Source organism: Podarcis liolepis (genome assembly GCF_965112155.1).
Source record: "Podarcis liolepis genome assembly, chromosome: 8".
In the NCBI taxonomy this organism is placed as follows: Eukaryota; Metazoa; Chordata; class Lepidosauria; order Squamata; family Lacertidae; genus Podarcis; species Podarcis liolepis.
In genome coordinates, this window is record NC_139560.1 from 20,189,161 (window position 1) to 20,201,458 (window position 12,298).

The 12,298-nt window shown below is 44.3% G+C and overlaps 1 protein-coding gene across 5 annotated transcripts in view; it reads left to right on the forward strand.

The window, feature by feature from the left end:
* Positions 1-10,015, forward strand: part of SYBU (syntabulin) — a 44,454-nt gene extending 34,439 nt beyond the window's left edge. For 2 of the 5 annotated variants that reach the window (XM_083516729.1, XM_083516731.1), the window contains 3 exons: positions 3,350-3,556; positions 7,025-7,174; positions 8,199-10,015. In XM_083516729.1, the coding sequence (XP_083372855.1) occupies positions 3,350-3,556; positions 7,025-7,174; positions 8,199-9,294 (1,453 nt within the window). In that variant the 3' untranslated portion in view covers positions 9,295-10,015. The remainder of the gene's footprint in view (positions 1-3,349; positions 3,557-7,024; positions 7,175-8,198) is intronic. The other 3 variants (XM_083516730.1, XM_083516733.1, XM_083516732.1) reach the window with 2 other exon arrangements.
* The last annotated feature ends 2,283 nt before the right edge of the window (positions 10,016-12,298 follow it).

A 12,298-nucleotide genomic window follows, 5' to 3' on the forward strand; every position in this document is an offset into this window, starting at 1 on the left:
GAGTTTGGATGCTGCTGCTAGCTGCAATTAATTTAAAATCAAAATGAAAGTTTCTGAACTCCCTTGAGGCTCGCTGAGAATTTATTTTTTAACTTGAAAAGCAACTTTGGGAAGCTGTGATTTTGAGTGTGGGTTGGCAAATGCTCCATCCTTTTTCCACTGGCCATTTAACCCACTCATAATCAACCCCTGCTCTCCTCCTTCCTCCTGCAGGTTTCTAGCTCCATAATTTAAATATACCTGGAACTGTGTGTGAGGGAGACAGCTTGTGGGGGACATTTTGTAAAGAAGAGCATTACCCTGAACTCTTCAGAGGAGAGGCAGGATAAAAATGCCATAAACTGGCAAAGCTTAATACCTGGAAAATGCCCCTCTTTTAGACAATAAAATAAAATAAAATCCACTTTCCCCTCCTTCTAACAAAATTCTCCACTGAAAGAAGCTTGATACCATAATGAAACAAATTTGCTGGAACTGGGAACTGGATTAACTTCAGTCGCACAAGTAACCTGGTCACCTTCATGCAGTTTCTCCTAAAAGATTTGCACCCTAGGATATTTGAGTTAAAGCTATTTATAATGATATTTTAGAAAAGAAAAAGGAAAAAAAAAGTTATTTGAGCAAGGAAGTGAAGAGGGGGAAACCACAGAGCCAAGCCTTAAAATCCCCTCGCTCAAGCTCCATAAAATATCCTTTTCAAATACATCCTTTAAGCCAACAAGGCAAATTACGCTTGCCAAAAATATCTCTGCTGCGCCATGTGTGCAAAATGCAAACAGGTTTTTTTTCTTCCTCTTTTACTGTTTTCCTCCGCTTGCCACATTTTTAGAGTCTTTAAAAATATATATATACTATTTGGTTTTGGTTCCTGTGCAAGGGCAAGGTGCAGTTGTGAGAGATTTGCTCAGCATATCAGTCCAGTACAGCTGTGCAGCTTCCACGACAGCTTTCCATTGTGTCCACATAGGCAAATCAGAGTGGAGCTAGCCCAACCACAACCTTGGGATGCTGCCTTGCTGCAGCACAACGCATTCCGCCATCTGGTCTGTATAAAGTGTTCCGTGCAAAGAGAGAAGGAAAACCAGTTCAAACGCTTTCTAAATTCAGAGCTTTCTGCCTCGTGATTTGCGGTGTATCTCCTGCATTTCCTCTGTCTTCCCCCCCTTTTGCTCTCAGCTGTTGCCGTCTTTGATCTTTTTAAAAGAAACGGGTTTTGGGGTTGTTTGTTTGTTTTACGTCCAGTAGGAGGTGAATGACAGGTTTGACAGAGCCTGCTTTAGAGACTTCCCGTGCTGCTAATTTCCATTTATACTATTAACCTAATTTGTATTCCCTCCCCCCCCCACACACACACATTGGGTAGATCCCATGTTAGCAGATGCAGCGGTGAAGATCCTTTGAATTTTGCTAGCTCTCTTAAATAATAATAAAAAAGGAGTGAAAAGTTCTTAGAAAGTAAAACAATAAACATGGCTTTTACAGTATGTTCTCCTAGAAAGTGAGGTTTTCAGATGCTATGCCCTCTTACTTTCCAGCATCATTTTGCAATATTTACAATGTGTAGATAGAAAAGTTGTTGTTTTAAAAAGCATTTAAATTAGGATGGCGTGTATAAAAAGATGAACATCTAAACAGGGTAAATAGGTTTGGGACAGTAGCAATTTTACGACATCATGGTAAAAACCTGCAGATGAAAAGTGAAGTCAAATATATCTAAGACATCTATTTTCTCTTTCTTTAGCCTTTGAATTACTTCCATGGACAGTAATGATGCTTTTATTTCTCCAGCAGTAGATTTATTGAACTTGTCTCCTGAGTTTCCTGGTGATGACTATACAAACTTCAGGTCTTTATAGGACTGAACAAACTAGTTAAGAGGCAGCTAAAGGCTGCCAAGGAGTGTGGTGGAGTCTCCTACTTTGGAGGTCTTTAAGCAGAGGCTTGACAACCATATGTCAGGAGTGCTCTGATGGTGTTTCCTGCTTGGCAGGGGGTTGGACTCGATGGCCCTTGTGGTCTCTTCCAACTCTATGATTCTATGATTCTATGAAAGGCTACTTTAATCAGAGGTGTTAAATTCAGATTGACTGAATCTATCATAATGAGCCCTTTGCCTGAAATTCACTGTGCCATCCTATATATGTCTACTCAGAAGTAAGCCTAGTAGGGTTCAGTGGAGCTTACTCCAAGGTAGGTGTGCATGGGATTGCAGTTGTAATTATGGTTTGCCATCAGTGCAGCTGTTATCGCAACTCTAGTGGCTATTGCATCATAGAAATGGGAGAGCGTGCATGTGCATATATCTATTTTTAGAAAACCTGCATTATTAGTATATAATACATGTTAGAGCTACCACCCAATTAAATAAATCTTAAGCTGATTCATTGCGTGAGGTTTAGCCAGTCAATCAGGTAATTAAATCTGCATAGGTTTTGCAAATGGATAAAACAATAGCTGTGAAGAAAGGAACATTCTAGTCATTGCTGTTAGGTTGGACGCTTCAGATGTTGTTGGACTCTCATAATCACCAACCAGCATGGCCAATAGTCAGGGATATTGGGAGCTTGAGTTCTACAACATCTGGAGCCATAAAGGTTCCCCACCTCTGTTTTGGAAGATGCTCATGTGCCCCAGCAATCACTGCCTTTGAATGAACTTTCCCTCTTATGTAGAGTGGAAGGATACCTCTTTGAAAGTGGTGACAATTACAGTGGTACCTTGGGTTACAGACGCTTCAGGTTACAGACTCCGCTAACTCAGAAATATTACCTCGGGTTAAGAACTTTGCTTCAGGATGAGAACAGAAACCGCGCGGTAGCAGCAAGAGGCCCCATTAGCTAAAGTAGTACCTCAGGTTAAGAACAGTTTCAGGTTAAGAACAGACCTCCAGAACGAATTCAGTTCTTAACCCGAGGTACCACTGTACATGCAATTTTAATTACAGTGGTACCTCAGGTTAAGTACTTAATTCGTTCCGGAGGTCCGTACTTAACCTGAAACTGTTCTTACCCTAAAGCACCACTTTAGCTAATGGGGCCTGCTGCTGCTGCCGCGCTGCCAGAGCCTGATTTCTGTTCTCATCCTAAAGCAAAGTTCTTAACCTGAAGCACTATTTCTGGGTTAGCGGAGTCTGTAACCTGAAGCGTATGTAACCTGAGGTACCACTGTATTTTTATTTTATTTTTTTAAAAGCAACATTTAAAAAATGGATGCCCTGCCCAATTAATTTGGGATACTTTTTTCCACCAACCAAGAGGCTTTTAAACAGATTAATACAACTGACTGATTGTAACTCTGATGTATATTTCCCCCGTGCCCTATAACACATTGTTTTTGCTGTCTACTTCAGCCGGGGTCCACACGGACGGAATAACGGAGCCTTGTCCTACAAGTCTGGATCTAGCCCTCCTACCACATCCCGCGAAAAGGACTTCCTGTCAATGCTGTGCAAAAATCAGTTGAGTCCCATTAGCACCCACCCGAATTATGAGGCTTCTTCGGCCAGCAGCAGCAATTCAGGCTCATACAAGGGAAGTGATAACAGCCCCATTTTGAGGCAAGTGAGCTTCTCGCAGCTTTTTCCTCTCTCTGCCCTGCCAATCACCTAAGCCCCGCCGTCCGTTCTCAGCTGTCATCAGAATCTCCAATTGTAACTGAAGATTTTCTTCATTACATGGTACATCAGGCTCGTAAATTCTCTAGGCATTTCAGTGACATCCTTTAGGCATTTGAACAGGTGTGGTGGCAGTGACGACCCGCCAAACCAATTAATTTCCCTCCGAGGGAAGAAGCTTAGCAAAAGGCTGCGTATTCCTTGCTAACTCGACAGTCTGCAATAACGTTTCTTCTATACAACCCTGTTGTGGGATACTATAGAATTTAACCCTGCTTGCCATTGCCTTGACCTGCAGCTGCTGCAAAAAGAGCCTCTGGTGTTGTCGCATCGTGTGGTGTCCTTTGATGTGTGACCCTCCTGACCTTTGTGTGGCCACTTCTTCACTTGATGTCTTTACTAGAGGCAAATGGGTGTTGCTTGCTATCTGCTCCGTCTAGAGTACTTAAGTCTGCTCCAGGAAATACGATGTCCAGGAAGGGCATAGCTCAGTGGTGGAATGCCTGTTTTGCATGCACTAGGTCTCATCTTCGATCCCTGGAAGCTCCGAGAAGGGCCTGGAATGTGCCCTTCCTGGAGAGCTTCTGCCAGTCATTTCTGACTCCCCCACCACTGAACCTCCTCAGCCTCCCATTTTTTGTCCCTCGCAGAGCATTTCCACTACCAATGGGACACAGCACACACACCCTCCACTGTCCTGAAAAACCTCTTAATCCCAATTTTGTTTTATTTCTTGGTAGATTTTAGAAACAGGCAAGATTCAATGTGGACACACAAAGCATTTTTTAATTAAAAGGGTCGAGACTCCTTGCACTCTATTCACCCTTTCTTCCCGCACAGGGTAGCCCTGCTCTCTGCCTGCCCCCCAGCAGCTGCTACGAGCTGCCCAAGGGAGGAGGCCAGCAATGGTGGCCATGGAAAGGTAACAGGATGCTCCCTTGCAGCCTGTCACTCAAGACAAGCGCCAGCTCATTCTCCTCCCTGAGCCCACTGGTGAGGGGAATAGGGACATTCTGGGATCAAAGCAGAAGCCAGGATGGCTTTCGTAGTTCTGAAACTGTGCATGGAAAATAGGGACACTAGAAGGGGATGAGCTGGGTGGACCAATGGTCTAACCAAGCATATGGCAGCTCCTATGTACCTAATGTGAGGGTCGCAGCCATGGTTACAGTTCTTCTTGTGCCATTGGCCAATCAAACTCCCAAGGTCCTTCTGGATTAAAACAAAAGGCACCATTTGCTCACCTGGCAGCGCATGTGCTGCTCACCAAGCGTGCAAATGTTTTCACCCCTTCTTTCACGACAGTGAGCAACCAGAAGACTGTACTGTGGTTTCCACATTGGTGTATGACTACATTGTTGACATGCAATGGTGCAGTGGTGAATTCTGAAGTGCAGGCCCTCTTCCTGACAACCCCCAGAGCCATGCCCCAGAGCCACTCCTTCTGAGACCTGGCAACAAAAATGAAGTTTTGACCAATGCAGACGTTATGGCTTCAATACGAAGCCGTTTCCCCTCATCCGCTGCTCTTGGCTTTGCTGAACATCCAGTCTGATGAAGAGTTCTGGGGGAGAGTCAGAAGCTTGCTCTTTATATCTGGTGATAATAAAGGGACTTGAGAGTTTTTCAAAATAAAAGCAGCGCTCGGCTACGCATGCTTAGCGTGATGGGCAGGTTTCTCTTTGAGAAAAGCCTATTTGTCTGGCATGCAGAGGACTGACAAATAGCAATTGCTATCATTTAACACTGGCAAATATCAATTACTATCATTTAACACATGTGCCTTTCCTTCTCTCCGCCCCCCCCCCAGCTGACCTATGAAATAAGTGCTGGTGGTGCTTTGTCCTGGCCTGTCCCTGCTTCACTACACCACAGATTACACTACTGGTGGGGAGTTAGTCTGGGCACCGCAGTTGCAGGAAGCGATGTAGGGAACCCGCTGGAAGATGCTCCAGGGAAAATGCAGAAAAGCAGCCCACTTTATTGGAAAACACTTAGCAGAATTAACTATATCTCTAGAAGGTGCTGAAAACTAATTAGCACATGCATGCCAACAGGTTCTCACCCCCAAAAGCGTTCCAAAACCTTCTCCGACAGCATCACAGTTGTGGATCCTTCCTGATATTTCTGAAATCATTTGTAGGCAGTTTTTGTTGCTTTGTCATTTACCGTACTTACTGGAATGGTGGATGAGACAATGTCTGCCTGCAATACAGGCAGCCAGGAAAAGGTGCATTCTGTCAACAGTCTGCCTCCAGTGTCAGACTGGTGGTTGACTCAATTACTATCATTTAACACATGTGCCTTTCCTTCTCTCCCACCCTCTAAGCCATATGTTTAAGTGGAGTTTTAAAGCCCAGTTAAACATGCAGTCAGGCGGAGGGAGAGGAAATGTGGGTCCCCTTTTCTCTCCCCAGCCCCCGGTTCATATGCTTAATCTTGGGGCTTTATATCCTGATGAAATATATGATCCGAGACAGGGAGGTAGATGCAGACTGCCTGCATGTCTCAATCTCCCCTCTCTTCTCACTGCCACACTGTCCCTTGCTTTGAGAGCCCTGAATCCTTCTGATGGACCTGATCTGTTCCAAGTAGATCTGGGGCCGCCTCAGTCCTATGCACCCGAATCCCAGGTTAACCAGGATCGTCCCAAATTGGTTTGGGATCCAGTACACAGGCCTCACTAGGGCCTTTTAGGTAGGAGGGCCTTTTTGGTGATGGCACCCAGATCGTGGATGTTGCCCTCTAGGTGTGGAACTGCAGTCCCCATCATCCCTGAACATTGGGATTAACCTTGAATTTTCAGAACCTTGAACCTGGCCCAGTAACACATGGGAAGCTTTAAGTAGCTGAAATATTTGTTGATGGCATCTGTCCCCATCAACAGTTTAGCCTCAGCAATTTTCACTAACTGGCGCTTCCAAGGGTAGTCTCCCAAATGTCATGATGTAGCACTGTTTATTATGAGTTAATTTATACTTTTATATTCCACCTTTCCTCAACAAGCCCAAGGTGGCCAACATCAAACATAAGCAACCTTTAAAAAACAACTTGACCACACCGATAAATAGTGACATCATCATTATCATCATTATTAAGTTTGTTGTTGTTTATTATAACCTCCCTTCACCGTAAGGTCCCAGGGTGCGTTTAAAACAACTTGCAGTCACAAAAATACAATAGAGGAGCCATACCACATTACGAAAAAAAGATTTTAAAATACATCCATCATCAGTAATGACAGTTATTTAACCTCAGCAATTTAAAACAGCTTCAAAAAGGGAACAACCATTTCAGTGCAACTTATTCCCAGGTAAGTCTGTGTAGAATTGCAACCTAAATCACCAGTTCTTGCCTTAAGCAGAATGTAAACATAACATTTGCAGGCACAACAACATTTTTCTGTTGTAGGCGGCCGGCAAGATACACCTCTTGTGGAGAGAACCACGGCATCAAACCACCTAGCCCAGAGCAGTATCTGACCCCTCTGCAGCAAAAGGAAGTTACAGTGAGGCACCTGAAAACAAAACTGAAGGAATCTGAGAGCAGACTGCAAGAAAGGTAAGAGTTTCTACTAATAGGGCCTTTTCAGTGATGGCACCCTGATTTCAGATGCCCTTCTCAGTGAAGCTTGCTTAACATGTACATTAAGCGGCTTTAGTGCTGGGGTAGCCAACATGGTTCCCTGCAGATACTGTTGGACTACAACTCTTATTATTCCTGACAACGAGGAGTCCATCACATTGGCTACCCTGGGTGAATGCATGAATAGCCTTCAAAACATTGCTCCCATCTTCCTGGATCATTGGCCTTGCTGGCTGGGGGCTGATGCAAGACGGATTTTACCCCCTCCAATCTGCCCCAGAGACTTGGAGAAAGCCTCCAGAACTGATTTGAAAGAAGGGGGCAGGAGATTGTGGGGGGTTGGAATTGAAGGGGACTTTCATTCACACCACATTGGGTTTCATCCACAACATTCTTGCATAAACATGAGAACAATCAATGGCCCAAGAAACAGTTATATCATGGGTAGGCAAACTAAGGCCCAGGGGCCGGATCCAGCCCAATCGTTTTCTAAATTCAGCCCGCAGACGGTACGGGAATCAGCATGTTTTTACATGAGTAGAATGTATTCTTTTATTTAAAATGCATCTCTGGGTTATTTGTGGGGCATAGGAATTCGTTCATTCCCCCCCCTTCAAAATATAGTCCGGCCCCCCACAAGGTCTGAGGGACAGTGGACCGGCCCCCTGCTGAAAAGGTTTGCTGACCCCTGGTTTATATAATAGTTTTGCTGTTATAAAAGCCAATTTCTTGATATATGGGTATCTCTACTCTACCACAGGAGTAGGTAACATGGTGTGCTCTCACCATGATTGTCAGAGATGATGGGACTTGTAGTCCAATAGTATCCAGAGGAGTTAACCATGTCTATGAGCTGACCATGTCGGATTCAAGCAGAAAACCTCTACCTTCCTTCATGCATCTTGTTCACCATATCTTTTCCCTCCTCGCTTGGTAACCTCAAAGGGGCAGGTTCTCCTCACAGGAAATGATGCCTTGTTTTGTTTTGCCCTCCATTCAGAGAAACAGAAATCAAGGAACTCAAATCTCAACTTGCCCGCATGAGGGAAGACTGGATTGAAGAAGAGTGTCATCGGGTGGAAGCCCAGCTTGCCTTGAAGGAAGCAAGGAAGGAGATCAAACAACTCAAGCAGGTTATCGAAACCATGAAGAACAGCTTGGCTGAGAAAGACAAAGGGATTCAGAAGTATTTTGTGGACATCAACATCCAGAACAAGAAGCTGGAGACCTTGCTCCAGAGCATGGAAATGGCACAGAATGGCTCTTGTCACGAGGATCACAGCCTAGATTATGTGTGTGGGTCACCTGATAAGTCTTTGACTCCGAGTGTGGCCTACTCCAAAATGGCTGACAGCATGCTCATGGAAGACCACTCTGTGGAGGATATGGCAGATAGCGGTGTATTGCTTAGTGACGACGTGGCCAATGGGAACGATGTATTTGAAGAGACAGCGATGGACGCCACACTCGAACTCTTTACACCTTCCCCCTTAAACCATTTGGATCTCGTTAAAAACCTCACAAACGCCAAAGAAGAAGATGACAGCCACAGCCATAGTTTGGCCATGGAGCAGGCAGTTCAGGCTGATGTGTTGCTGTACAGCTCAAGCATGGAGCAGCTGATTCAGAACATATTCAAGGCGCACGAGGGACGCCCCATCAGCCCTTCTTCAGCTTCGAAAGAATCCGACGGATCTGGTCTCGAAAGCATCACAGACTTGCTGGTGGACTTGACTCCATGCGATCCGAATTCCGCTATCCTTTTATCCCCGCTGGAGTCGGCACACGATGCTGCGGATTCTAGGTATTACGAAAACAGAGTCATGAAGGAACTGGACTTCACAGACTGTCACCCCGAAGGCTTTGGGAATGTCACGAAGTTGTCCGAGAGGAGGGTTGTGAAAAGATACTGGAGCAGCAGCTTCTTTGTTGATGCTTTGGCTGTAGCCGCTCCCATCCTGCCAACGGTAATGTGGATGTTCAGTACCCAGCGAGGAGGGACTAACCCTGTCTACAATTTCGGAGCATTGCTTCGAGGATGCTGTTTGGTTGCCTTGAATTCTCTCCGCCACGTACCCGTCAGCGTCCGACCCTAGAGGGAATTCTCCTGTACAGTTGTGCCAAGAGGCTGAGTTCTGGTGGGTGTGGTTCTGGTTGCGTGAATATAATGTTGGGTTCTGTCCGTCCTGCTCCTAAATGTTTGATTTGCACTATATTTAGTTCAGAACATGTTCATTGTTTGAAACTGAAGAAGAAGGTGGCACGGAGACTGTCTGCCGCTAAATGTAAGCGCAAGTGCATTTTTATTTTTTAAAAGAAGCATGCTAAGCACTTCTCGTTCTGTCGTCAGATGTGTGGATTGTGATACCAAATTGTTTTCAGATGGGAGGGGAAAGTACACTCTTACAAAGGCAGCTTACATAAGCCTCGCATGTACTGTCTGTCTGTGCTTCTTCGTGGTGCTTTAATTATGTAATCGCCCCCTGCATTCCACTGATCCTGTGTACAAGGGGACCGTAAACCAAAAATTAAAAAGAGAGGGGGAAATGTTATTGCAGATGGGTGGGTGGGTGGGGAGTCTTGAATCTTGTTATTAACCACGTTTATAAATATGATTGTGAATATATTTTATGAAGTCTGTTCAAAGTCTTAAATGAAGTCTTACTCGGAACGTACTGTTGTCACACAAGTGTATGAAGGAATATTTTAAATGTATGTGTACTAACTTATTTTTTTTCTTGTTAAATAATCTTTTAAGGAAAAAGAAGAAGGATGCTTTATAATCACAAGCTATAAGTAAAGCATGTTGAAACTGAACTGGTGTCTGATTTAGCTGGGCATGGATCACTGCAAGAGATCTGGGTGCTCGCCTCAGTTAGGAAACAAGTAGGGATTACACAATGTGTAGCCAGGGGCTGAGGGCCACAAGATGTGATTGGACTACAATTCACAGCAGCACTGGCTGCAATGCTCAATGGAAGATATGGTAACCTTAGGCCCTCCCAATGTTGGTTTGTGTCATGAAATTTATACACCACTTGAATGCGGAAAAATAAAACCCCTCAAGAGGATAAAACAAGAAAACCAAGAAAAATGTACAACTGTACTTTAAAACATACAAAAGTAAAAATACTAAAACAGATTACAATTACCTCAACTTCCTAAGCATCTGGGTAGGCTTGTCTAAAGAAGTTGGTTTTTAGCAGGTGCCGGAAAGAGCGGTGATCTCAATAGTCAGGATGCAACACTAAACAATCAGGTTCTTACAAATGCAAAACGGGCATTACATGGCACCTGTAGTAGTCTCAGTTCGGCTGATTGAAGCAGTCAAGTGGGCACACATTGGGTAAGGTATTGTAGGTAAACTGGTCCCAAGTTGCTAAGGGCTTTAAATATTAATAGTAACCTCCTGAACACAGCCTCTTCCGATTCAGATATTATGGAGAAATAGAATTGAGTGTGATCAGCACCTTGCTCTGAAATGCCTAATGACCGCTCTGAACAGCTTCATGTAGATATGAAATAGTGCTGGAGATAAGATAGTCCCCTGCAGCACCCCATATGAAAGGCACTCTACCAATGCTACTGTCCGACTTGGTCCTGAAGGTAAGATTGGAATCAATGTAATAATACAGTACCCCTCAGTTCCAGTTCCCTGCCGGTGGTATCAAATGATCAAGATCAATAAGCAGGAGCCAGTCACACTCCCCCTATCCTGCTCTACATCAAGGCAACCAAGGGCAACTTAGCTCCATGGCCAGGACTAGACCCAGATTAGGATGGATCTAAATAATCCTTGGGGTGTCCTCCAAGATTGCCTGCAGCTGCCTGACCACAGTCCTCCTCTCAAAAGGGGGTATTTGCAATTCGCCATTAGCTATTCCAATCTAAAGGATCCAGGGATGGTGAGATTTAAAGTTCAGCAACATCTGGAGGGCCAGATCCCTCCCATCTGGTCAGAGGTCAGGGAAGGCAGGTGACACCCAACATCTGGAGGTCCACAGACTCCACAGCCATAGTTTAGGCACTTGCCAGTGTTATTGCTTTTGCTCATCTTGAAGCAAAGCAGCATACAGGTGCAGTTATGGTTCCTATCACAACCAAAGAAGAGAAAGACCTTGTTCATTATCACTTATTGCATTCAGCACCCACCCTCATCTTTACCACCTTCAGGTAAATTAGGCCTGGGAAACTTGTGAGTTGTCTGCAGAGATGCAAGGAGTTTCGCAGCTGAGCTAAGGGCAGGAAACCAGTTTGTTTTAAACATGGCTATGAAGTGGGAAATATAGGATGACCTTTCGCACAAAGGGTAAATACACGTGTACATTGAATTGAACTTTCCTCCTGGTGTCATACACTGCCCTTAGTTAAGACGCAGGATACTGAAAATGAGTCCTACTGGAGCAAACAGCATCTGGGGTTCAGGGAAAGGTAATCAGTGAGCATTCTTAGTTGCTGTCTGCTCATTTCCCCATCCTTTCCCTCTAACCACCACCCTGGTTCTGGCTAGCCTAATAAAATCCTGCTAAAACCACAGGGGAAATTCCTTGCCCAGTTCTGCTTACAATGACTGTGGCAGAGAGAGTAGGTTTGTGGGGTTCTAGTCACACTGTTGAATTCATTTACTTTATATAGCCGTCCTCATAAGAGGAAGTTTCTGGACAATTCACAAAGCCGAAAGAAAACCCCACCCCACAGTAAAACAATAATATGTATGACTAACTAGGTGGGACTGTGAAAAGGAATAAATATCTCGTTCAGACCAATGCACTGAAGATGTACTTTCTTATTAAAGGACGTCTGCCTCTCCACATCTTCCCACAAAAGCCACTTTTATAAAACTTCATTTTTTCTTTTCTAAGAGACTGAGTGGGTCAAGTAGAGAGTGTAGCCAAACAACATTCCCTTAAAGCACGTAAGAAACAAATTCCACTGGTTTTATTTTATATTCAGCAAATATTCATACACATCCTTCATGTACAAAACCCAGAGTTTAATTACCCAAGTAATATAACCACCAGGACAACAAAAAACAATAATCATTATATTGGCCAAGATATTATTCAGGGACCCTAGTCTATAGACTATTTACAAGTGAAA